At 39.1% G+C, this 27477-nt stretch overlaps 2 protein-coding genes across 6 annotated transcripts in view; one reads left to right on the forward strand and one right to left on the reverse strand.

Moving 5' to 3' along the window:
* The window catches only part of ADAMTS7 (ADAM metallopeptidase with thrombospondin type 1 motif 7), a 54298-nt gene extending 53939 nt beyond the window's left edge, over positions 1-359 (reverse strand). The window contains exon 1 of the mRNA XM_019472369.1: positions 177-359. Coding sequence (XP_019327914.1) covers positions 177-359 — 183 coding nt within the window. The remainder of the gene's footprint in view (positions 1-176) is intronic.
* A 3392-nt stretch (positions 360-3751) lies between these two features.
* Positions 3752-26437, forward strand: MORF4L1 (mortality factor 4 like 1). 5 transcript variants are annotated; one of them, XM_009280395.2, is made up of 14 exons: positions 3752-3813; positions 4485-4531; positions 7703-7770; positions 9644-9709; positions 10135-10221; positions 10972-11052; positions 13687-13749; positions 19155-19180; positions 19796-19884; positions 20189-20290; positions 21938-22026; positions 23313-23485; positions 23831-23915; positions 25723-26437. In XM_009280395.2, the coding sequence occupies exons 1-14, from the start codon at positions 3771-3773 to the stop codon at positions 25805-25807; spliced, it is 1104 nt and encodes a 367-aa protein (XP_009278670.2). In that variant the 5' UTR covers positions 3752-3770; the 3' UTR covers positions 25808-26437. The 5 variants fall into 5 exon arrangements, with proteins under 5 accessions (XP_009278670.2, XP_009278671.2, XP_009278672.1 ...); XM_009280396.2 differs by having other exon boundaries at positions 9683-9709; XM_009280397.1 differs by lacking the exon at positions 9644-9709.
* The last annotated feature ends 1040 nt before the right edge of the window (positions 26438-27477 follow it).

A 27477-nucleotide genomic window follows, 5' to 3' on the forward strand; every position in this document is an offset into this window, starting at 1 on the left:
CTCTCCGGAAAGCCCGGCTTTAAACCCGCTGCTGCCGTTCGTTGCCCTGACTTCGCGGTGGTGGGTGGGCCAAAAAGAAACAAAGGAAACGATTTAAAGGGGAAAGAAAAAAAAATCCCGCTGCTGTGTCTGAAGAGTCGCAGTCCGACGCGTGCTGAGGCTGCGAGGAGATGTACCTGCGGCGGGGACATCTGCAGCGCGAACGGGCCCGGGGCGGCCGTGGAGGGGACTCCTGACGGGTCAACAACGGTCCCTCTTGCACCGGGGCTCAAGTGGGGCCGGCCCTTGCTGGAGGCGGCCTCTGCCCTCGGCCAGGTCTCTTCTTTGTAATAAAGCAAAGGATAATTACAGTGCTCCATCTTACAGTGCTTGTGGCTCTGAGGCAAGCTTTCAGTAAGGCCTTCAGCTAGACCAGGTTTGGACTCCAGTATTTATGATCCCTCGGCGTAGGGGATTATTTGGTTTTTAGCTTTCACTGCTCAGCCCTAACAGTGTGAGAATATGTGGAAAAAAAATGAATTCCCGTAGTCTTTGTCTCTCTTCCTGTTCCTCATCTTTCCTACCAGTAAGACATGGGGCTTTCCTATCCCCTGTTATTCTAAATATGCTTCATTTTCTTGCAGGCGTAGACATTCATTGGCATTAAAACTGTTGAAATCTCCTAAGTCTGTCAGGATTTTTATTTTCTCGAGTTTGAAACATGCTTATTCTTTACGCTTCCTTGAAAGGGAGCTCAGCTAGGGATCCTCATGCAGGAGGATTCATGGGGGCAGTATTTGGACTACAGCTGGCAGTTGTGGTGGAATCCATATTTACATCAAAGCACCAGATTTTTTTTTAGGTGAATAAGGGTTAGGATTATGCTTTTTCTGAGACTTATTTTGCATTTTTAAATAATGGTTGTGGTTGATACTAATATAGGTAAATGAAAATGCTAGACAATGGTAAATGAAAACTTACTTCACCCTTTCCTTTCTACCTGTCCCTCAGTTTGGCTTCTAAGCAGGGCTTCCCACACATTTATCTTTAAAAGCACATTTTGCAGAAGAATGACTGGAAGCCGGCCATTCTGGGTAGCTTAAACAACACTGTGATTGTATGTGCTTCATGGCTGCTTATGTCGCAGCATGTGCAATCGTGCATCAGCATTCCATGCCATGCGTTAATACCAACGGTATTATTAACCTGCAGAAATAATCAAGATTTTAATGTGTGATTCACATTATAATAATTAATGTGAAAACAAGTGAACTGTAGAAGCTAAAACTTAAATAGAATTCCAGGCTGAAATTATGTCCACAGCTGTAGGAATATGAGCAACCTAAATTTAATACAGAAGTTAAAATTTTTAGGCTTTTTTCCACAAATGTAAATGTGTTTGTGATCTCAACTGTAACATTAAAAGGGAGGAAAGTGCAGTGAATAAAGCTTCCTGCAGGCCTAAAACTTACATGCTCTACTGTGGTCCTTCACAGCATGGCAAATGAAAATTATTTTAATTGTAGATTTTTCAAGCTAAATGCACATCTAAGAGTGGGAAGTAGAAGTTATCCATATTGGCATTTTTCACAAAGCAAAGTGTGAGGAGGAGACTGAATTTATTGTGAAAAACCTATGAGAGCTAGGAAAACCTAAATGTCAAGCTAGAAGTACGAGTATACCCCTTGAAATGAAGGGACTGATGTTTTTATGTAGGCATGAGAAATGAGATTGGCATTTGGACAAATACGAATTGCGTGTTGTAGGTACTTCAGGTGTCTTGCATCTCAATGCTGACTTTTTTTTAAAGCAAATACAAAAGAATCTCAGATGTCAGATTCAACTTCCGAGTTGCTTAAGGCAGACTTTTCTTCTGCTGATGCTGGCGACTTCTGTGTTTTCTCGTCTGTTCTGAAGATGCTAGTTAGCTTGCCACTCTGATATCAATTGGAAGGCTTCATTGGTAGTTGTATCCTTGATCCACAGATTGAGAACCTCTTGTTTCTACAAATACTCTGCATGTAGAACAGTCGAAGGAGTGGGTGGTTGAATTCTGACTTCCCCAAGCTTTTCCTCACATGAAGCCTTTGATGGCGCGGCGAGGGCAGAGGACGTGCCCATTCAGAGCCTAACTGATCCAGCCGAAACACTCTGTGTAGCTTGGCATTCAGGGGTGTTAACAGCTAAAGAACTGTTCTCCTACAAATACTGTCTTTGGGATAAGGAATAGGTGTGGGTGTTCCGCTGCAGCTGTAGGAGAGAAGGGTCTGTAGATTCAGAGAGGCCTCGTGCATGTCTGCAGTAAGCTGGGAAGGAGCAAGAGCCTGTTAGGTTATCATGAAAACAGAAGAACCCTTTCTGCAAAACTGAGATTCATGTGTTTCTTAAAAATAAACAAAATAATTCTTGGTAACTGTGGACATCTTACCTAGAAAGACCTTGAACAATAATTGAAATAGAGATGTGTTTTCCAGTATGACGCGTGAGGATAATAATGTAACTTCTGATTGTTAGCCCTGATTATAAAGATATTTTATTTTTTTAAATAAAAGTACTGACTGTATCAAAATGGGCGCTTCCCTGAGAACCTTTCTAAACCTTTTTCTTTCTTGATACATAGAAGCATTTTACAAGTTGAAATACACTTCTGACCTAGTTCTGTGTTCTTAGACTTTACTGTGAATACTTGTTTCAGCTCTATGGAGAGCATGGGATCCTACAGATTGGATAATAATGAAATCTTAAAACATGACTAGTTCTTTCTAGTCAGTGTAGGAATGAAGGAGTAAATCTATAGTTGCATATTGTTCAATCAGAATCTGGATGTGTTAGATGAAATGTGATAGTAGCCGTGCTGGTTGAAGAGGCTGTTGCTGTATCTGCTTGCCTCCCAGTCTTGGTGGTGAAACGGTGTGTCTGAATCCTCCCTCATCTGCTTCAAGCAAAATCAGGTGGTTTGTCATCAGGCACTGACGCTGCCAGAAGTGTGTTTTGGGAATGAGTGCAAGAACTGCTCTGCCCCGTCACCAAAAAAAAATTGAGATGCGGGACATTCAATTTCTGTTTGCAGAGCAAGTGTCTGTTTAGCGCCCATCTGGTTAAAAGTTTCATCAATGTCGTGTTATGTCTGTGGAATAAAGAGGCAAATAAAGCCAGAATTCTACAGGATTCAAGAGAGTCAAAGTTAATGGCACAATGTGCCGCTGACTGTATCAATCACTTGAATATGCAGAAAGTGGTTTTGAAGAGTAGAGTAAAATTTACAATGGGGAGGGTACTTTTAAACCTATAGCCCATGAACTGGCCCTTCCCCCACCCTAGTAATTTCTGAGCTGCTCACAAGGAAGAAGGCACCCAGAGTTGTGTTACTGGAGAGACAGCCTGCTTCTGCAGACCTCCTTCCCAGCCCAGTCTGGGGACTGAATAAGTACCTGCATATGTGTACTGTACAGCCTGTATATGGTGACTGTGACAGCTCTCTTCTGTCCTGTATGTCCCGGAAATAGTGGCAAGAACTGGATGTGTGCTACACCCTGGAGTGTATTATGCAGCTTGTCTCTCTGAAAATGTGAGGTACTGCAGCTTTCAAGAAGGAAACATCTGTACTCGGATATCCTGTGTTAAGTACGTTCAAATTCCCACAACGTAACCGCACAATAAGACCTTGCCATTAAGGAAAAAAAACAGACTGAAGAACAATCTCTTCCTACTTAAAAACCACAAAGTGAACAATTTTCTTGCTGTTGCACAAGCCTGGCATTCTTCTGTCCCACAACTCAGATGGGAAAACAATGTCGGGGTCTCTTCCTGACTTCATTGAACTAGAAATACCAGGTGGTGTACTTCCTGCAAGAAAAGGAGTACTAATAGCACTTGCTTTTATTTGTGTCAGAAGCTTAAGATGCAGAGGTGACATCTCTTATGAGAGCTAATTTCCTGCTCTGAATCAAAATGCAATGTCATGGAGACTAAAGAATCCCTTAGAGTAAGATAGTTTTACCTGCTTACTGCTTGAGTACTTAGGCTGAAGTAGTCCATCTGTATCAAGCCAGTGTGTTTTGGTGTGTGTATCTGAAGTTCAAGGCTTTGAAGGAGTTCCCTGTGCCAGCCTTGCAACAGGATGCAAGGGTGTCTATAACTTGAGTTGGCAGTGGATGGAAGTATGGGCAGGAATGTAAATTTTGGTGCCAATTGTTTGCTGAAGTAACCAGCTGTTCTGCAAAACTCTGGGCAGGCTTGGACATGGTTTGCATGCAGCTGTCCTTGCATGAGTGTTTTTCAGGGAGGTCCTCAGGAATCTTTGCTTATGGCCTAAATAATCAGACCTTTTGTACAAGAGTGAATTTGCTTCTCAAACACTAGCCTGCTTTTCAAATCAGTATCTGCCATTGAATTTCTTTCTAGGTTGACACTGGATTCATTCTATGTTGTACTTGATGACATGTATTTTATAGAAATGGCACATTGGTGGTGTTCTAAGATGTTTATCTGCAACTTTCTTTCAGGTGAACGAGTGCTTTGTTTTCATGGACCTCTCCTTTATGAAGCAAAGGTATGTGTGGTTGCTTATTGCTGCAGATGGTTCTGACTGTTCCCCAAGAAAATAAGGAATTGTATTAGTTTACCTGCTGTGCCTCACTAGATAGGATTAAGGACTGAAACTAAAATGAAGGAAAACCTGATAGTGTATGAAATTAATTAGTTTTAAATCCTGGAGCTCTATATTATAGAAAAATTTCAGAAAACCCAATGGTACTATGCAGCTAGTCTGGTAAACTACTAAAGGCCGGGTGGTCTTGTGTTGGACATTTGATACATCTGTGTTCCCAGAGCACTGGAAAGCATTTGTGCCCATAGGACTTGGTGCTAATGCATGAGCTAGTAAGTTAGCTGCAGTTTGAGCTTCCTCAGAGATGTAGGTGGCTGAGTACAATCAATGGTCTTCAAATAGGACGATGCTGCAGAAGATAGTGCTGGATTAAAGTGACAAAGGAAGTGGCATTCTCAGCTCTGGCTCTTTAACCACAGAAACCATGCATTGCAAATTTGTGACTTGGAGAAGTATCCTTACTGCTTCGGTTGCAGGCCTCTGCTGCAATACTTCCAATGAAGTGCTTTTCTTGTGGGCCTTAAGCAGATGTCACTGCCATGCCATCTGTTTTATTGAAGGTAATTCCTTCAGTAACTCCTAATTTGACTGCCTGTTTCCACTTCCTATGAAATTGAACCAAAGGGCTTTTGTAGCTGTGTGGATTAGACTTGCAGAAATTCCTGGGGCACCTTAAATAGAGACCTAAATCCATTAGGTTTTAGTGTCAGGAAATGTTAACTGATGGGACAACTTCAGAGAGGTGGTAGTAGGGAGGCAGCTAGAAATACCCGACATCTCTCTTCATGCTATCAGGAAATAGTCATTCTAATGTTAAAATAATGTCCAGAGCATTGACGGGGACGTGCTTGTCTAAAACATTTTCACTCTAGTGATTCTCCTCTGTTCTCTCCCTTGCTCTAGAACTGGAGGACAAGGTCGTTGTGAATGTATGCTCAGAGTGTTGTCTTCTGCCAGTACCTGCCCAGGTGCTAGTACAGAGAGGAGAGTAATCAAGGCTTCTGTTTTTGTGGAAACAAACTTCTGTTAGCAGAAGTCTTAACTCTTTGGTCAATTAAACAGTCCAGAGCTGCTACAGCGGTGTGCTTCTCCATGCTGTGCTGTGCCCCTCTTCTCTTTTACACAAGGGTGGAATGAGTGTTGCAGGAACTGGCTCTGCCAGCTTGGTGCTAGAAGGGACTTCCCAGTTGGCAAGGTAGCTTTTGGCTGGCTATTTATATTGAGAGTCTGGATCCTTCTGGGCTCCTGAAATGGCAGAAGGAACTGGGTTTAATTTTACAAAGATACTTTGTAGGTAGTAATGAATAATAACCTTAACTTTCCTCCTGTTCCTTTGATCTATATTTCTTCTGTGATTCTCAATACATAAGTTATTTCATTCCTGATGACCATATCCTTGGCTTCCTGTAGCAAGACGATCAGAGAAGCACTTGTGTTTGTGTTAGAGTAGTATGAAAAACTATGACAAACGGTAACTATTTGTACATCTCTGTACAATGCAGAGTTAAATGAGATTCACTTAAGACACTTCTAACCTCCAGCAGGAAGGAGGCTATTTTGGTACAGAAATACATTTGAATCTTCTTTTACTTCATGCTCACTTACATTCTTCAAAACAAGCAGACACTTCTTAAGCACACAGTCTGTATTTGGCTGGCTTTAACTCCAGGACTGTCAAAATGAGCCACTGGTGCAGTAGTATATCAAACAAGATTAGGATATCCTTACTCCTAGTTGCAAGTCTAGGTGAGACTGAGTTTAAGTTCCATATGTGGCATTTTGGAGATTAGTACTGAAATGTGATGTTCCTCTCTATGTTGACAACTACTTTTTGTTTAATTGGAGAGGGTGCAGGAAGGAGTCGCCACAAAAGTCTTGAGAAAATGCTGTACAGCAGAAGGCTCTGTCCTCTCAAATACTTAGAGGTAACTCAATTAGCATGGCAAGAAAATACCAGTTACGACTTTTGAGTCATTTTTTACTTCAATGGAAAAAATCCTTAAAAAGGGACTAAAAGCTAGAGCCAAAGAGGGTGTCCTCATGTTTTACAACCACCTCATTATTTCACTGTTAAAGTGGTACAGTGGCATCTGTATCTCAGTGTATCCAGAGCAATACCTTTCTGGATGAAGTGCCTTATCAAAGCAGAAGTTGGTTGATTTAATTTGGTGTAGCAAAAAAGTTCAGGGACATGAGGTAGGTTATGTAGTTTCTGTTCTGGGCTATGTTTTTGCCGGAAGAGGCATGTCTCTGGCTATGTTTTTCTTTTATATAGATGTGGTAGCTTGAGCTCTTATGTGTTAGACCGCAGGGGTAGGAGGAATTTGTGTTAACAGGTAGTGTGCGCAGTTGTTCCAGCTCACCTGAACATATTCCTCTGAGCTGAGACAGGGTCTTGCAGGCTGCAAGTACGGCTGTGCTAAACTATAAGGCAGAAAAGTTTGTGAGGAGTTTGTGAGGGACACTTCTGAATCGGAGTGATACTGTGGAGTGGTTGGAGCAACCTTGTTATGTACGTGTTCCCTCTTTTAATGGTCTTGCCTTAATATCAGTATATGAGGAAGTTAGTGTATTCATAGGCCAGTTGTTTGATGGAAATAACTGTTTTTATTTACCTCATGTATACATTCTTAACCTAGAAAAAGCCCTTACTGCAACTCTTTCTACTGAATATAATGCTCTCTCTGTGGCTGTAGAGATCCATATTATTTATTTTACTTTTGAAGACTCCTCTACTTCAGCCAGCTTACCTGTCTGTGAGGTAGGGGCCTGCATGTGAACAAGCTCTCTAGTGAATGGCTTTTGGCTAACCTGGGGGTAGTGAAGTGACTGCTTGTTTACTCTTCTGGTCATCCTCAGGGGTTTCGGATCCTTCTCGTGAATGAAGGTGTCCCTTTGGATAGCTGAGCAGAGTCGCTTGTTTGCCTAGCCCCTCCAAATCCATAAATAGGTAGTAACTTGTGTTAGAGAACTTACTTTCTGCTGTGAAATAGCTGCCGGTATTTCAGTCGCTTGCATGGAAATCTCTGCATGCTTAAACTCTGAAAGCTAAAAAAGCAAAACTCATTCAGATCTTTCTCATTGGTACTGACTGAACTTTCTTCTCTGTTTCAGTGTGTAAAGGTTGCCATAAAGGACAAGCAAGTGAAATACTTTATCCATTACAGTGGTTGGAATAAAAAGTAAGTATTGCATAAAATGAAAGCAGTATTTCATTTTTCCTTTATGGGAAAATGCAAGCTTTGTCAGTTTGAATGAGAGCTTGATGGACTAGCACTACCATGTCTGTGTCCTTAGGAGACTGTTTCTGAAACTGACCTAAATGATTTTTATACATAAGCCAATGATTTATAGTAACACAAAGAAAACATTGCCTAACTAACCATTTCCTTCAGAGCTTTGGTTGTATAGACAAACTAGCTTAGGGTGTCATTAGACTAATGGGAATGCTTTATAGCATTCTGTTTGTTCAAGTTTGAAAATAGTTACTGTAATTCCTCCCTGGCAAAAATACCTGGTACAAAAACTTCCTTGTTATGTGTTGGTAGGAGAGGCAACCCCTACTGAGGTGGAGCAAAACTCTACTCAAATACACAGTGTACTTTACTTCTATACCACTTTGGCAGCAAAGTTTGGTAGCAAAGATTTGGAGAAGCATGCCTTACTGAAGGTTGTGTTCAGAATGGGAAAGGCTGTCTATTTTAGTCCTTCACAGGAGCAGGTTTAGCCTGTATTTCAGTTCTTGCCTCTCATGCTAAGGTAAAATTAGAGTTACTTTTCCCTTCTGCAAAAATGGTAGGATTCTAGGTGAGAGATTGCCAAAGAATAAAGGCGTCTCCATGTAATAAATGTTGAGCCCATTAAAGGTGAATACGTTCATGAGATTATTGCATTTATGTACTTGTCTTTTTTTCTTTCATTTGAATTCTGTTCTGCCATTAGGCTTTGAATTTAGGAAAAGTGGAGGGGGTTTCTTAGCAATTAAAAGCTTCAGCTCTTCAGACTCCAGAAGTCTTTCAGAGAGCACTTTCCTGTTTTGTTTTAGTTTCATTTCACTGTTGCAGACTCTAGAGTGTTTTTGTTTCATTTCACTGTTGCAGACTCTAGAGTGAAGACTCTTAGTCACTAGTATCTTAATCTCCCTGACATGACTAAAAGCTGAACTTCATGTTTTAATATGTAACTTTTTTAAATGCATCCGCGCACCCCCCCACCCCTGCCAAATGGACAGATAAATGTTTTATTGTAAACACCGACAGTTACAGGGAGCATAATTGGCTCTTATGGTGGCTGCTTTATATTAATGAGGCAGCATAAATTTGATACTTCCTCTCCTTGTTTATCTCTGATGAAGGTGCCATAAGTGATGTCGTGACTCCTGCTTTTCTTGCTTGCGCTGTTTGAGTTTTTTTGCCTTCAAGCTTCCAATTAACTACATTAAAAGTGGCGTTGCTGCAAGATCTAGACAACTGGGGCAATATGACACCTTAATTTTGGTTTCTATAATTGTGGTCCTTTGTTACTTGTTAATTGCTCGACGACTTAATTTTTTTTGCAAATATCAACAGATAGGATACCAAAAAAGTTTCTTCTTCATACAGTAAAATGTGCCGCACAGTCATATAGCACTTCTTTTGAAGGTCTCTTGCAGCTGTACGGGCAGGATTAAAATAAGTGGCTTAAATATCTGACCAAAGCACTATCCTAAAAACATAGTCTTAGAATGTGTACAGCTGGACATGTGTTTCTCTAACTTTTGGATGCTAAGCTTGCCTTGTCTTAACACTCTTGAAGACCTTGTACTCCTGTAGTAGTATTGGTTTTGCCACCTTGATGTTCCAAGACTGGCAGCTATTGCCATGAAATGAAAATGATAAAAGAACTCTTATATAAAGAGCTTTAACTTGCATACTTCAGAATAACTTGGCCACTTTTAATGTGTTTTATTTGAAATAAATTGTCAGATTGCTCAGATATCCACTCTTTGTCAAAGTGGAATTCTTGCTCATAATGGCAATTTCCCCAACACCTGTTCTCTTAAATCGTTCACTTCAGATTCTTCAAATATTCATGCCATCTTGGTTTCCTTCACAGACAGAAATCAGAGCTCTTCTTCTTACAGTAAGATCTTATTGCTGAATTTGTTAACCTATAAAATGTTGGAATAGATAAAGGAAACTTGCTTCATAATATAGTTATGGCTACAGGTGTCCCATAATTTAGTAAGCATAGAATTTTTTTTTTTCCTGAGATGCTTCATTTAAATTAAAGACAGTCCCTTCCCTCCTAAATTGCCCATCCTTCAAGTTTGGGAACTCTTTGGAAATGACTGAGGGTTACACTTCCCTAGAAAAATCGTTAACAGCTTCAGTCAGTGGGGAATGCGTTTGGTAATTTACACTTTCAGTTGTGCCAGTCCATGACTTGACACAAAAGCAGAGTTCAGTCTCAAATTCTGTGAAGCTTTTAATTGACTATTGCGTGTAGAATGCAATTAGGTAATGTTTTTGAATGATCGTTTGATTTTTTAAAAATTTTTTTTTCAGCTGGGATGAATGGGTTCCAGAAAGCAGAGTGCTCAAATACGTGGATACCAATTTGCAGAAACAAAAAGAACTTCAAAAGGCCAATCAGTAAGTATTTTTGTTAGAAGTCCTTGTCAGTAAATTATTTTTTCATAGAGCTTCAATCCAACAACTGTATATCAAGGGAAGTTAGTGAGTTTAAAAAAAAAAAACACCTTTCAAGAGGTGTTCATATGTTCATTTATTCTTGAGATGCTTTGGCTTACAGAGGTGTTCTGATCTTTGTCCTCTAGCAGTTTAGAAAGAGCAAGCTGCTACTTAGTTTTAAAATGGTGACTTGAGGTTTTAAGGAAGAGTAGGTTGATGAAACGGAGAGGCAGCCTGACTAACTGCATGTACGTTCTATAGTGTGGAAATTAGGTGGCTAAAAATGACCCTTGTGCTGTGTCCTTAAAATATATTGTGAAGTGGTAAGGATCTTTTCAAGACAACTTCAGGATGCCTACAAATACTTTGATTTTTATGAATGCTAATCTTGTATTTCTTTAATAGAAATGAATTTATTGAGAAGTTGTTTTATATTTTTCAGAAGCAGTGTGCTGCTTTCATGTGATTCAGATTAACAAGGATGGTGGGAGGGGGAGGAAATGGGTGTTCATACTGCTAAGTGTTGTATGAAGCTGCCCAAATCTTCTTGATACTGAGTTGAATTTGTTCCTGCTCATGACACATACTGATTTGTAAAGCCATTTACTAGACATTCTCTAAATGTTTTGCATAACCTGTTACCCTTTGAGGGAAAACAAGCTTCTTTTTCCATTGAAGTCTTATTTACGAATTTACTTTTTTTTTTTAAAGGGAACAATATGCAGAGGGGAAGATGAGAGGTGCTGCTCCGGGCAAGAAGACTTCTGGTCTGCAGCAGAAAAATGTTGAAGTGTAAGAAGCTTTTTATTTAAAAAACAAACAAACAAACAAACAAAACAACACCAAAAAAACCTCCCAAACTTTTGCTTGTCAGTTTTACTATTGATCTTTAAATAGTATTTTTCTTAGAATGATTCTGCAGGCTAAACTACATTACTTCTGACACAACCCATACAAAAGTTATGTTTCACTTTTGTAATATCAAAAAGGCCTTTGAAGTATTTTAATAAAACTGCCTTCTTAGATTGTGCAGTGTTTAATACTGAATCAAGGTACTGAGTAGACACTAACACTCTGTACTTTTTTTGCACTTCTATTCCTCTTAAGTTAGTGAACTGACACTCAAAAAGTGGTGAGTGCTCGTAAGACTTGTGTATCTCACTGAAATCGGTTTCTATATAGAATTTTACAGTTCTTCCAAGCTGTGCAAGCACTTTTGAATAAAATCCTTAAAATGCCTTGCCTTCTTACTGTACAATTGTTAAAACTGTATTTAAGGAGTCTTTGTTTTGCCGTTTTTGACAAAACTAAACCCATATGCTATTAAAAATGGTTTTGCATCTTAAGAGACCAGAAGCAAGCTCAGACATTTATTAGAAGAAAAAATTTCAGGATGTAACTGTCAGATTTCTTTCATTCCATCCTTTTTGTTTTTCAGAATAGGCTTGTATGGTGGTGTTTAGATTCTCATACAGTCAGTACAGCTCTACTGCTTTGCTCATGTGCCATGAAACTCTTCTTCTATTTGGGGTAGTACTTCACTAAATTATGAAGATGGTCATTACTAATGTGATGTTTTGAACTCCTAACTTCATTTATGATTCTGGTCTTCATGAGGAAGCTGCTGAAATGACATCAATTCCTAAGAAGAGCATTTGGCAGCAGCCTCAGATTTCAGGTCTCATTTATGGGCAACTCTGTTATGAAATACATATAATTGATTTCAGAAGTGCAGCGGTAGTGGGTACAGGTTTTTTGTGTTTTTGTTTGGTTTTTTGCTCTAGATCCTGAATGCAAATTTCACTTTGGGATTAGTCAAAGCCTAGCCAAGGCTGTAAATTGGCTCTTGGTCTCTGGAATGGGGAGTCCGATGGATCTGGCCGTCATGCTGCATGCATGCTCCCTTGTGGTCTGTTGCTGTAGATTCTGAGGTGCTTTAATACCACCGGTTTGGTGTGCTCTGTCAGCTCAGGACGGACCTCTGACAGGGACCTAGTCACCTGTTTGTCTTCATTTGGGGGTGAAAAAAACCCGAACCAAATGTCTGTTTAGACAGTTCCTAATAAATGTCATTAAAATCTAATTAAAACAGATCTAAATTATGACCATTACTAATTCAGCTGCTTAAGGGGTTGTTGCACCTGAGTCGTCTTGCATTTAGTGGGAGTAGAATTAATTTCATGTGTAACTTTGACACAGGTAGTGATGACTCAATTGTGAATGTCTAAAATTTGCATTATAGAGAACATACCAATAGTAACTTCAGGATTAGGTTCCCTATACTGTCAGCTTGAATCATCTTGGTAGTTCAGACTGATTGCAGTGGGATGAGTTGTTCTCTCTGGCTGAGTAAATGCTAAATGTTAACCTGCGCTTGAAATCAAAGTTGGCTTAATCCTCTCAACCACACATAGTAATGTTGCATCCAAGGGAGACCCGCACAGCAAAAATGACTTCATCTTAAGTCTCTGTGTAACTCTAAAGCTTGAAAGCATGTTACCAGGTCTGTCTTTACTCTCTGGTTGAAACCAGTTGGGGAAAGGGAGCGGCTTTTTTTTTTTGCTGTCATCACTATCCTATGCATGGGTGGTTGTTTCCAGCATAGCAAAACAGACAGTAAGCTAATTCTCTGAAACTTCTGTTTCATGTTGATTGGAAAAATTAATTCCTCGATGGTGGATTTTCAGAGTTGTAAAGGAGAAGAAGGAAAACTGTTGTCATTAGAACAGCAGTCTTGCATTATGAAAGTTATTTATAACAGCATCCCATATGCTTGTTGCACTGATCTTGCTCCTAGTCTCTAGCCATTACCAGCATCCAATGCATCCCTCTAAATTAGACCTGTGCTTCTTTCAACAAAGTCTCCCGGTTTTTCTTCTCTATTTGGAGGCTGAGGGAGAGGAAGTACTTTGACTTGCCCTAGCAGTGATGCAGGGTTGTGATACTGATTTATTATTGACCAAACTACTGCTTCTCAGATTCTGCTTACAGCTAAAGGCAAGATGGCTTCTGAAAAATCTCAAAATACAGCTCCAAAATAAAACTTCTGGATTGTTCTCTTGTTGTAACTCTAAGGTCATTGCAGATACATAAAGTACTGATGGTGGGGAGGGGGAGAAACTGATCATGCAACTATTCTAAAAGGGTAACACTGTCAACCTATTTGGGCCTCAAAATTTACCTTTTGTAGCATTCTTGGAGGATTGAACAGAGGGAAAGGTAACTTATTTTGAAACATATTCTTCAGATAGCCAAACAATAATGGAAAAGAAATAACAATCTAAACACAACTTATCCTCCAGGAATGTTCAGTAAGATTATAATATGCTGCTAAAAAGGTAAATTTTTGAATCTTAAATAGATTCTCTTTAAGGCTAAACACTAGGTCTGACATTCTTTCCTTAACTCAACCCCCATTGTGCCTAGATTTTTCAGACGAGATGGAGCGCATACTGTTTGCTGTTTGGAGACCCCTACAATATCGACGCGGTGAGTTAAGGATGGATTGTCAAACCAGGATTTTCATCCTGAAATCCAAATCTCCTTGCTTTCATAGATTTCTTTTAGAGACTCTTAAAGTCCTCAGTTGTAATAATGTAAGCTTTGGTAGCAATTCAGTTAACAATTATAAGTACTGCAGTGTATCGTTTTGGTGTTTTTTTTAAAAGCCAGTATGGACTACCAGTTTTTAGTTTCTCTGAAATGTATACCTTTTCAGTTGGATAGGGTACAATATGAGTAGTCAAATGCATTCGGTGTGTCCACTGTTTAAAAAGAAGTGGAGGAGAACTGACTTCAGAATTTTTGAAACTGGATAGTTCTAGAAGGTTACAGTTGGTCTGCATGCTTACTGTAGCCTGGAGTTCTGCTTCCATGGAAATCAGTAATAAACTGCACTGCCTTCTGTAAGTCTTGGGAGCGAGGCTGCTATGATAGGTGGTTTTAGAAATGTGAGGTTTGAACCTGCTCCTTAATGTGCTGTATTTTTACTGTTGGTTCAGAGTAACTGTTTCTGTAAACTGCAGCAACTGGTTCAAAAAGCTTTTGAGACTATTTGTAAGCAATATTTGATCAAATAGAAATATGCATGAAATGAAAGTTGTATAGACTTGTTTTTAAAATAATTATTCATCTTATGATAACTAGAAGCTATCATGGAAAAAGATTTTGTATGGTTATAGCAGGTTGCCAAAAATGAAATACAACACTATAGATACTGGCTTCTCCGGACTGTTTTTATGTAGCTCTGCCGAATTCCAACTTCTGAGAGTTTATGCTACCTTTGATGGGCCTAATATGATTAACTTGCAAAAAATCAGTAAACAATCAGAGTTAACGGGTGCTTGGAAAATAAGAAGGGCAGCTGACAGTGTTCTGGAGGGAAGATATGGCACTGAATAACAAATTTGAGAACAGCATCTGTTTTTAAATGAGATATATGCAAGCAGTCTCATCAAAGATGCTCTCAAAACAGTATCTCAACTTGGGAGTTACTGTTTTTTTCTTCTAATAGAAGTCTTGTTCTTAATCTGAACATATTACTCAAGCATCTGCTCCTGCTGCATGTCTCTTGTGGTATCCTCTGCTATCTTTGGCGCAGCTAGTGGCTCTCTCACAAGCTACTTCAAGTCCTCTAAATGTCAAGCGGCATGTGAACACTGCCTACATGCCAGTTGTCTAGGGCTGTAACAACATTGGAATGGCTACACTGGCTCAAGCCGGAGATTTTCCTAACCTCTTCTGCTGTCTGATAGTCACCAGTAACAGGTGCTTAGGGATAATCAAATGAGTCAAGTCTAGAATGCTGTTCTACCCCAAATACCCTTTTTGCTTCTAGCAGTCTGTAATTAAGGGACTTTAGAGCTGTAGGCTGTATCTATGTGATGGGTTTAATAACCCTTTGTAGGACTGTCTTATATTTATCTAAACTTCTGAACCATTTGGACTTCTGGCATCCCCATCATCTTGTGGCAGCGTGTTCTCATTTAATTCAGTACTGTGTTGAAGAGGGGAGGAAAGAGGATGACTCCTCCTTTCTTAAAAATGTCTGCTGCTTTGGTTTTTTGTCTTGAGGAAAGATTGATTAGTTCTTCAAGCTTCACCTTTTATTGCTAGTGATACCTCTACCACATTTCCCCTCTTCTTCCTGTCCAGTTGTCAGCTTGAGAAAGCCCTTGTCTGCCTGGTTACTCCTGGTATAGAAGCTGCTGTACACTGCCAACTATTCTTTGTTCTCTTTACCTCTTCTAGTTTTATTGTGTGCATTCTAAGGTCAGGTTGCCTGACCAGGCACAGGAGACATAAGTGTATATAATCCGGACTTTGGTGTTTATCCTTTTGCTAATACTGTTCGATGGTTGAATTGAATCTTGATAGGAATGCTTCTTTTCACAGCTAAGTTAGTGACCAAGCTGCTTGAGCAATAGTGGCTGATTTCATACTTTCTTCCAACATACTTATTTTTCACACTTGAATCTTTTCATTTACTTTAGTACTAGTCACCTTGTATTCAGAGAGACTTTGATTTCATATTGCTTAGTTACGACTGTTTTCTCAGTAAACTGGCACCAAATCTCCTTTTTCTGGCATTTACAAATGTATTGAACTCAAATGCCTGAGACCAAGTGGTAGCTACCTTCATTCTCTGCTGCTCACATCTTAACCAACTATTGTAGGGAGGTTCCAACAGACCTCCGAGTCCCTTAAAAGGCACATGGATCTTGGGAAAGTAAAATACTTGTTATTGTCCACAACATTTTTATCAGCCTGGTCATGGACTCCTAACTGTTGTGGAGGAAGTAAAAACCCGAAGACTTGCAGGAAGGTTTGTGATGTCATTTGTCTGTGTTGAATTCAATTTTCTAAGCTATTTTTATTTTCTACTGACAGTTTTCTAGACACGCCCCAGAAGACACTCCAGTTTAGAGCTCTGAGCATTAACACCAACTCTTTTGTGCAGAAATTGCTGGCTTCTTGAGGTGGTACCCAAGGTTCTGTGACAGACACTTATACTTTTTTTTTTTCTGATGAATGTCTGCAGAAAGGTGGAGTCTTTCAATATGTTGTCTTCTATGGCATCCCCTTTAGTGTCACCGTTTGATCGTGAACACAGTCCTGTTTTGAATACTGAGGTTGGAAGTTCAGTATCATGCTCCTGTGGCATGGACTTGCTTATTTTCCTTCTGAGTCTGTCACCTATATATGATATATGCTATATATGTGCTATATATGATATATAGCATTTCATTGTTGTGAGCTGTTCTGTAAGCTGGAATACTGTTTGTTTTCTGCTGATTATCTTGTTTCTACACAATTCAGATGGTTATGTCAGTAGTTCATTTATTTTTGGCTTTCTAATTCAGTCTCACATTTTGATCCCCAATACTTGAATATTCTTGTTAGAGCTGCATGTTCTTGTTCTGCTAAAATAAAACTCTGCAATGGGGGCTGGGTTAGCTTCTTACCAGAACTGATCGCTGGCCCTGCTTCTTTGAGGAGGTAATGTCTGACTACAGTGGGATGCATCCTTTTAGGTTTGAACTGAGAGATCTTTAGCACCTTGCAGCTCTGTCCAGCCTTTTAATTAAAACTCTTTTCACAGAGGCTTCCTTGAAACTTCCATGCTGCTTTTTAGTTTTGTTGTCAGTTTTCAGTGAAAAATGCCAGTCAATAGAGAAATATGTGAATGAAGAATAGCAGCTGGGCTGTACTTGCCATATAAAGAGAAGTCAATGAAAGCTTTTATACTGCTTCTATACAGCAATATAGGGCTTGCTGTTCATAGTGTAGTTGTGAAGTGGCACAAAAGGAAGGGCTTTAATCTACCCTAGATACATTTCATCTTTTTGTGTCACTTCAGGACTTGCATCCCCTTTGTCCTTGCAGGAAGGCATTATCTGCCATCATGAGGAAAATGCATGGTGTTCTTCAGCTGTATGTCTCAAAATGAGACTGCTTGGTCTGGTTAATGGAATCTAGCTATCTAAGATGTGCTGCTCATCTTGGGCTACAACTTCTATCAGTAGGGCTGTATATAACCTCTGTGATACAGATGCTGCATCTTTCTCCTAGACATCAAGTTGCACTGCATGCTTCAATTGCTGTACACAACAGCAGCACTTCACCTTGCACAGCTGCCTTCACCTGGTGAAGAGTATTACTCCAGACAGTCTGCTGTACAGACTATCAAAAAATCTGCCAAATGCTAATGTTTTGTCTCTAACCTTAGCTCATTCTGTTTGTTCCCTAACTCAGATTTGTCTTTTAGACTTTGCAAACAGATGGCTGCTTTGACTTGAAGCAGAGGCACATGACTTGAAATATAAGGAATGAGGTGGGAGAGCACAAGCAACTGCCTAGAATGGTTTATGCTAGACTTTATGCTTCAGTAACATAGATGTGGCTTACTGTCTTAATTGCGATAGTTCTTTAAGTACTTTGTATTGCCTGTCTGTTCCAGGTTTTTAAGACTCTGCTTCTAGACTAATGCTTAACATTATTTTTATCTTGTGATTTTAATTATGGAAAGAACTCCCTGTTCCTCCTTGTTTACTCTAGGTTTGGAAGATTTTCTCTTCAATACACAAGTCTATTATCAGTGACTTAACTTGGCAATTGTTCCTTCTTCCTGGAGAGAGATGATCTTTATTCTGCCCACAGTTTAAGCCTAATGCTTGTTTGACTTGAAGCTTGAAAAAAGCCTTACTCTTCCTATCTTCAGACCTTCCTAGAAACTCTGCCTGCTTCCTGACACAGATAAACCCAGTTCAAAGCCTGAATACAAGAGTCACTTGAGATAGTGGTGAATTTCCAAGGAAATAATCTTGTACTGGTAAAGAGTTTTATCGACACAATCTGCAATTTTTTGAGAAGTTTAACTGGACTCCTATTAATAGTGAGCAAATTGAAATGTGACTAGTAGTACTCTTAATTAAAATTTTCTGAAAATGGTTAGTAAATATACAAAGTTCAGATAATAACAAAAATACCTGTTAGGACAGTTTAATTTTGTCATTGATACTCTTGACCTATCTGAATATTTACATGTCATGTGCATTGTATTTCAGGTGTCTTTAAAATTTTTGGAAGTATAGCTTTTCATTTGGAATAAAAATAAGGGCTAAGGATAGAGACTTTAGAGAAGTGTGAAGTGTGTAAATTAGAAACAGTAAGTGTTGAGAGAAGCATTTGGAAGAAGATAAATATTAGGGACAATGCTATTTAGTAGTGTTCCAAAAGTTTCTAATAAGTGGCAAGTGTAATTGTGATCTCCCCTAAAAGTTGATTACAGAATTATAGGCAGTCCATGCAGCTTCATGCATATAATTCTGATAGTGCTATTTAAACTTCCCTCTACTGCTGTAGTGGTAAAACTGTGTGGTTTTTTCAATACTTTACTGGAAGTTAATTCAGTTGACAGAGATTTATCTGATAATTCCCAGGACTTCTGTTTCCTTGTCCCATATTCTGTCTCTACATGATCCTTGAAATACAGAAATAAAACTACAAATCTAGTGTAGTTTTCGAAGAGCACTTGGAAAGTATGAAACATCTGTAGATGTTACTTGCATAAGTGTCAGTCAGTACCGTTTTTAAATACTCGTGTGTTCTTGGCAAACCTTCTGGGGTTTTCTAGGTTTAAGTTAGTGATTCCCCCCCAAAATGGTGAATTATAATCTGTTAAATGAAAAATCTTGTAGTATCATAACTGTGATGCTAAATCATATCTGACATTTCTTTCATGTGCTTTTATCTAAATACTCGGAGTGTATTTAGAGGCCACGGAGTGTTCACTCATTGTTCTGAACTTAGTGGACAATTTCTCTGGCTTTCTACTTTCGATTCTTTAAGTAACACTATCTTTATATTTGCAATAATTTGTGTTCTTCTTGCAGGAAAACAAAAAAGAACAAACAGAAAAGTAAGTATATCTTTATTTTGTATATAAGCGGATATCCTTAGTGAAGGATTCTTAGCTGGAATAAGACCTTAAATCTGCCTCAACTAAGTTTACTTACTATCACCTTGTGTTGTTGTTCCTCTTGGACTTCAGATGTCTTTTCCTCTTGGTCAGGAGGAATGCATACTTTTCTGGTTTGTACACAAACTACTTGTTTCAGTCTATCAAGATTTTGACATCTAACAAATTAAAAGCAAAGTGATATCTCCATGGAGCTGTTAAAACATAAGTTTGACTTATTAAATTATTTCCTTATTGAGATGGAGATGTGACATATCTGCAAAGCTGAGTTGCTGGTTCCAAAAATTCTTCTGAAGAATGTTAAATACTGACATAGTGGTTTGTTTTTAATGCAGAAACCGCCATCTTCAGATAAGTGTAAATATAGCAGTTTAAACTGTCACAAATATGTGGAACTTCCAGAATACAAGTAATACTTAAAACAAAAACAAGTGAAAAGGTGACCTGAGAGAAAATCTGAGTCTTAGTTTTAAATCCTTCTAAATCTTTTTTTACTGGTATTTCTTACTGACTTACCAGATTTCTTAAGCAGCATAATGTCATTTTTCTGTACAGCTCCGGGAATTGGAGAAGGGAGCAGTACCAGTGAGACTCCTCAGCCTCCTAGGAAGAAGAGGGCTCGAGTAGATCCAACGGTTGAAAGTGTATGTATTTCTGGTTCTTACAGGATTTTTGATAGAAAACAGGAAGGTTGCTTTGCTCAGAAATACAGACAGCAATACTTGGTCCTGCAGTATGGCAGTGTGAAATGTTACAACTTGTGAAACTATGGTTCCCAAGTGGCCTTGGAAAAACTAAGCTATTTCCTTGTTCCCTGCGGAGCCTACAGGAATTACTGTAGTAATTCCTCAGTCCAGTGGTGTATTTCAGTTGTGAAAACAAGGAATATGGGTGACTCTTAGCTTGAACAGTTATTTGAAAGTAATTGGTCTGGCTTCACTTTTTTAGGAAGAAACATTTATGAACAGAGTTGAAGTAAAGGTGAAAATCCCAGAAGAGCTGAAACCATGGCTGGTAGATGACTGGGACTTGATCACCAGGCAAAAGCAGGTAATTTGTCAAAAGAACAGTCTGGCCATGTATAGGCGAGGACACTAAAACTAGAATTTCATATCCTCTTCAAGTGCGGTGTAGTGAAACCTCTTGTAGAGTTTGACAGCAGCCTGATGGCTTACTTGACAGTTGTCATTCAGGTTGGATTTTAACCAAAGGTCACCTGTGAGTAGGACTGTGGCTCAGCAGAGTTGCATGTGAATTTGTAGAATAGACTTGGTCTAATCGAGCATAAGCTAGAAAGGCAAATAATTTAAAAAACTTATTTAAGCTTTAAGTGTGGTGTTAACTCTATGCATGCTTGGCCTGCTGGTATGTTTTGAACAGTTTACTTAGTTGGTAGAGAATCGGTCTGTAGGAGCGTCACATGTGATGCATATTTTACCTCAGCTCCTTCCTGCCTTGTTTACGTGTCACTCACTGCCAAGTTCGAGTATCTTAAGTTGTTCTATAGCTCTGATATAAAGCTGTCGCTTAGGGTAGCGATTCTTAACTTCTGCCAGGCTGGATCCATATAAAGCTTCCTGATACAGTAAATTAAACTTTGCTTTCCATTTTAAAAGTATAAAACATTTTCATGAACTTAAAACATATTAATGAATCATTACTTGTTTCATGTGTGAAACTGCTTACTAAAATCGACAAGAGCATAGAAAATAATACCGTTTAAAACTGTTTGCTGTTGTTTGGTAGGTTGCAATTATATGCTGTAACTTACTGCTACTCCAAGGTACTGCCTCTGTTCTTGCAATCCCAGACATGTAAAAATCTTGTTCAAGTCCTACGTGGATAAGGCTGACTTTCCTCGGTGAATACAAATCTTAAACTTGCATCAGCAGTAAAGGTGCTTAAGCACGGCTACGTTACACTGACTCCGGTTCTGGAGACTTGCTTCCCCCCCACCCCCCCAAATGTCTTCAGACTGTAGTGCTCTTATGAAAGGAAATAGATAAGTGAACTGGGGCCCATGCCTCAAAAAAAAAAAAAAAGAAACCCAAGTATGTGAATTTGCTGTAATACTGAGCCTTGCCATGTACAACTGAACGAGCGTCTGTGGGTACAGATGATCTGTGTATGGTATTAAAGATGGAAGTTAATCCTTGGTGAATGATGGCTGGGAATATTTGTCTTCAATTCTGTAAGCTCTGATGTAGCTCTAATACTCTTCAGACTGTGCAGGCAGTTAAACTTCCCAGCAGGTGCTTGGCAGGCTTATTTGCTTTGCAGCAATAGTAGTGCCAAGTGCTGAACTGTGGATGCAAGAACAACAGACAGAAGAACAGGCAAAATGGTCACTGTTGCTTTTGTAACTGCTGTTTGGCCTGGTGTAGGCAGGTCTGTAGGGGTATGTGTGTGCTTTGCTGCATACCTTTGACTCTTGGGGTGACTTTAGCAGTTCATCATCAGGTTGCGGTTGAGCAGCACAAATGTTAAATGGAAACATGGATATAGTCACTGTTACGGAGTTTTTTTGGTATGCATAACTAAAACAGTTGGGTGTTCCTTTAATAACACTTAACATCTTAACCTGTTAATTTTATTCTAGAAATGTCCTTATGTATGTTGATTTAAATTTAGCATGCAGATATAAATGTCTACATAAATTAGACAACTTGTATTTGTTCGTTTTTGCTTCTTGTGTAGCTCTTCTATCTTCCTGCCAAGAAGAATGTTGACTCCATTTTAGAGGATTATGCAAATTACAAAAAATCACGAGGAAATACTGATAACAAGTAAGTTGTGGTCATTTCAAATCTTAAATACTACTTTTGCTGCTATTGTTGGACTTCTATTTCATGGAAAATTTAGTAAGGTTGTTAAACATGTCCCAGCCCTATGTCCAGCTTCATGTTCCAAGACCAAGGTGATCGAGGAGTTCAGAAATCTTTGAGGAGGTAATTCAAGAATGCAGTTCTGCTTTCTGGGTATTATTTCTGCTTCCCCCACTTTCCCTAAGCCTTTTTCTAAAGGAAGCTGATAAAAGCCAAGCGAATAGTTCTCCACCCCTTCATTCTAGCTCAGGCTTCCTACGTTGGGTGAATAAACTCAGTGGCACTTGCTATGTATGAGCTGAACAAACTATCAAAAAAGCTACCTAGCAGATGAGCAGAGTGTTACTGTGTGGGCGGACTCTCTCGTGGAGGTAGAGGGGTGGGGGACAGGGAGGTAGAGGATGACTTTTAAAAGAATCAGATGGGCAGAGCTAACTACCTTGAGGAGATAGCTTTGAAGATTCTTATTTGTAATTACCCCAGCTGTCCAGCCCTGACAACAAACAAGGTGTGTTTATTCTTGAACAAAGCTTTCCTGTTTTAAAGGGAGAGAAACTAGAAATGTGAAGTTATTTTCTTCCATTCAAGAGGAAGCATATTATTGACTTGTCAGGGTGTTTTAACATTCTTTTATGTAATTGTCCTAATGTCTGTTCTAAATTTGTTTGCAGGGTGGAGTGAGGGTTGTACTTCTCAGATTTGCAGTGTCACTGCTAATTCCTACACAGTTGTTATTCAGTTATTTGTGAAGTTGGAGGCCTGCAGGAGTATGGCATTGAGAAGCCTAGTTAGAAAGGGTCAGTTGCCTGAAATATTGGGTGGCTGTCCCCTTCTGTTAAGCAGTTCAGTCTGATTACTTATAGTATTGTACTCTTAAACGGATGTGAGTTGGGATTAATTTTGGTTGAAAACACAAGAGCCGGTAAGTGTCCTTAGAAATACTCACTGTTGCTTTGAAAGGACTGCTCTAAGAGTTAATTTCTTTACGTGAGTAGGTGACTAAAAACAAGGCTTTTTTCAGTTTGCCTAAATTCTTACGGAGTTCAGAACAGTCCATTTTTAAAGGAGGTCTTGAAATGCATCACTTCCTGCGGCTGTACATTTTAAGGCCTCCAGACAAATTTCCTTGAAAAATCTGAAGGCTTGTAAAAGATCTTTGCAATTTTGATGGACTCACTAAGCCAACTCTCATCTTGTGTCCATCCAGTCACTTGAACAAGACTTGCAATGTTTTCTCTGTTTACCAGGGAGTATGCAGTCAATGAAGTTGTGGCTGGAATTAAAGAATACTTCAATGTCATGCTGGGAACTCAACTACTGTACAAGTTTGAGAGGCCCCAATATGCCGAAATTTTAGCAGATCACCCGGATGCTCCAATGTCTCAAGTCTATGGTGCCCCACACCTTCTGAGGTTATTTGGTGAGTATGACCTCTAGAGGTTGAAGAAGAGCAGTTAGAAGTATTCAAATGCTTCCTTTTCCTGTCTTTTGAGTCTCAGTGGGTGTGAACTGCAGAAATTTGACAAGTGACTATGAAACATACGGTTTCATTCTTTCCTTATTCCATGTACCTAAAATGTTCAGAGCCACTCAAGGATTTAGAATGGAAATAAATTTTCAACAGCCTAGGTATTTTAGGTGGGCTTTATATATTGAAATAGATTCCTGGGCTGTTTTTATATGCTACTGTAAGGTTTTAGACTGTACTGAAATACTTGTTAAAGTTGTTGTTTATAACTAACAAGTGCTACTTCTTTTGAAACAGTGCGCATTGGAGCTATGCTTGCTTACACTCCTCTTGATGAGAAGAGTCTGGCTTTGCTGTTAAACTATTTGCATGACTTCTTAAAGTAAGTACTTTTTAAGTCTCAGAAAGAAAAAGTTAAGTAAGTACAGGCTATTGTAATGTGGCCTATTTTCAGTGAACAATTGTTTTATATATATATGTGTGTGTATAATCTTGGGCTTGTGCATGGTATGTTCACCAAAGATTGCAGTGAAGCTTTCTCAAACTTTGCTGCACAGTAACATGAGTAAGACTGGCTTTAACTTCTCTCCAGTTATACTGAGGTTATTGCTAGTTAAACATGTGCTTACGTCTCTATTAGCCTGCACTTTTAAACTATCCAAGTCTGCTACTTGTTTCAAAATAAATGTTGAAGCATTTATTTGTAGTTGCTATAAAAAGTGGATGACAATTACAGCAAACTATGAAATTACACAACAGTTACTCAACAATAATTGAGCAAATGTTAAAAACTAATGAACCTTACTAATGTTATTTCTGGGGTAAACTGTCATTGTAGCTTTAGTGCACTGCACTACGCTGTGGTGCTGTAGACGTTATATTTAGGATGAAAACCTTGTCCTAAATAATAATACAAGACTTCAATGTGAAATGTTTCTTAAAAAAAATCAGACATTTGATTTCAGACAGGTGATGAAATACTTCCTCACTGCTATAAGGAACTATGGAGTCACTTGCTGCTTAGTTCACCTGTAAATGTTTCCTGAATGCAAGATGCTAAAATAGAATTAAACTTCAGTTTAGTGTCTGAGGTGTCATACCTGTATTCCCCTATATCTATGTACGAGCGTGACTTCAGCAGCTTCCATGCATCTGTACTGCACTGGAGGGACTCAGTATTATACTCCTGCAATTTATTGATACATATAGGTAGGGACAGGTGTGTGGTATGAAACCGTATGCGAGCCTACAGTGTCAGTGCAGCTTTTTGCTTTTGCTGTACTGGCAGACTTTCTTGGTCAAATTTACTAAAGCCATAAACTTCTATTTGTGATTGTCATGGAGAAGAGAAGTGTTCTGTGTATTTTCGTACAAGACTTCAGTGGTCTACTGATAGTGTTTGGAAATATTGATTTGTAAATATTAGGGTAACAAAGCATTAAAATGTTTTGCCAGTAAATACCAGCTTTTACCTCTGTGTGATTGGGTAAGCTATTGGAAGTTGAAAGAAAAGCCTCAGCAAATCCAAGACAGCTCTGCAGTAGAACTAGAAATGGATCAGTCTGACTTCCAGGGCAAACTTGCCTTGGAATAGTCCTAGAGTCTTGAGTAGATCATAGTCTTTGTAAATGCGAGTGCTAAAGAGCTTTCAGCTGTAAAGATAGAAATGTGAAGCCGGTGCATTGACCAGAAATCCCTGAGTCCATTTGATGAGAAGTAGTGGCATGTAATGCTTATCTTCGGCTATTGCACTTAGTTGACCATCGCTCATTTTGCTCTAGCCATCGTTTATTTAGCCATTTAAGTTCCATGTTTGTGCAGACAGAACTTCATGGCGTCCTACTCCTTGTCCCTACCCCTTTGACTACAATCAGTAGTAAATTGATTCTTGGTACGGCAGCTGACTGCACCTCAAATGTCAACTGTTTCATCCTGTTAATCTTAACCTCCCTGTGCTCACTTGGAGCCAGAGTTGCTTGGCAACTTGTTTGGAATTGATTTTTTTTTGGCATGAGCTGTCAAATCTTTAGTTGCTTTACACAGCTGACTTTTTAGTAGATACGTTAGATTTGTACTCTTGAAATCATGTTTTATGGTCTCAGCAAACACCTAACGATTCACTCACGTGATGCTAAACAACGGAGACTTTAGGCAAGAAGGTAATTTAATCTTTTCATTATTTTTCATAGGTATTTAGCAAAGAATTCCTCCGCGTTGTTTAGCGCCAGTGACTATGAAGTAGCCCCTCCTGAGTATCATCGGAAAGCAGTATAATAACTGTGCTGCTTTGCAATGAAGTGATAATTGGATCCTTGTAATACTGTCCACTTCTACAGCTTGTTCTTCACCTTTCTATTGCACATGTCTCTATTGCACAAATTATGTACACATAAAGTGAATAAAGTTGTGTGTTTAAAATGGAACTGGCATTTGTAAGTTCTGAAGATGTTCTTGTCCCGAAATGGAAGCTTGGAGTTTAACGGGAACTCTCTGGTGTTTCTGGCTTGCTACTGTTGTTTGCATCAATGGAATGTAAAAAATGCATTATGATATTTCATTGTATGAACTCTTCAGTGCTCGTGGGTCTGTTTTGACATTAAAATTTGCTTCACTAACCTGCTTTATTGCATAGTAATGACAAACCCAGACTCTCAGACCCATGAGGGCTGTGATCACCTAGTGTTGGTGCTATTGATTAGTCTGACTTTCAAACCCATTTACTTTCTTGGTGTTGGAAGTAAAATGTTTGGTCCATAAATGTATGCTTTTATTTAGATAGTGGAAGGACTGTGACTTTTTTATATTCTAACAATAGGAAAATGCATTATCATATCGTAGTGTCTTGGAAATGTTGGTCTTTCACAGAGCTGTTTTACAAATCTTCAAATAAACTTTTTTAATTTCAAGTGTTGTTTCTAACATTTGTATTTGCATCAGCGTCCTTATGACAGTGACCTGTCAAGTACGATCTAAGTGTCTTAAGTGTAGTATAAAGTTCTGCAATATTAACTTGGAGATGCTGTGTTTCTTTTTAATTCTAAAGACTAGTAGTTAAAGCCCATGCATCCAGTTCCAGTGGGTGAAGCGGATTCTTTTTCTCTGGGATCATTATATAGTCCATAAGTAGTGATAATGCAGTTTCACTACATTTGTTGCAGAATTCTTAAAAGGCTTGTCCTTAAAAGCCTGAACCCTGAGAGTACACTTTGCCTGGCTTCCGTCAATCACTTTCCTATTCTAATTCTATTTTATATGCATAGTAGCATCTTAAATGGTAAACCGGAGGGCAAGTGAGGTGTGCTGTGAATTGCACTGCTCAGGCAGGTTGCTGTTTTTAGTGTCTTCCTGGGAGCTGTTATAATTCCCCATGCTCCTGATTCTTGTCTCAATACCATTGCAAAAAGAGCTGTGGCAAAAGCTGAAATAGGTGGTAAAGAAATGGTTGCGAGAAAGATGTGAATTGATGCTGACAGGAAAGAGTCTGACACTGCGAGGTGCCTTGTGTATATTACTTTCACAGGCAGATTTGTGTTGTACTTGGCTTTGACCTCTCAGTATCGGGCATGTAAAGCTTATCTCTCTTCTTGATGTTGCAAGTTCCCTGCAAACTTACACACTTTTTCTGGGAAGGTCACTAATGGAATTAACTCTGAGCTGCATAATGCATGACTTAGACAATAGCGTAAGTCTGTCCTGTCTGGCTTTTTGTTTCTTTTCCTTGCTTCCCTGTGTATTTCCCAAGGCAGCTTGTCTGTGCTCAGGCATCAGGAAGTTACGAACTCGCTATTCCAGCCCTCTCAGCTAAATTCTGTCTGGGAGCCATCTCCTGTTTAGGTCTTTTGTCTCTGTCTCCTTCTGCCCTTTAGGCCTATTAAGAAACTCTTCTGTAATGGCTCATTTAGATCAATTTTATAGTAAGTCTTTTCTGTCTGTAAACTGTGTGC

Source organism: Aptenodytes forsteri, unplaced genomic scaffold (assembly GCF_000699145.1).
Source record: "Aptenodytes forsteri isolate BGI_AS27 unplaced genomic scaffold, ASM69914v1 Scaffold83, whole genome shotgun sequence".
In the NCBI taxonomy this organism is placed as follows: Eukaryota; Metazoa; Chordata; class Aves; order Sphenisciformes; family Spheniscidae; genus Aptenodytes; species Aptenodytes forsteri.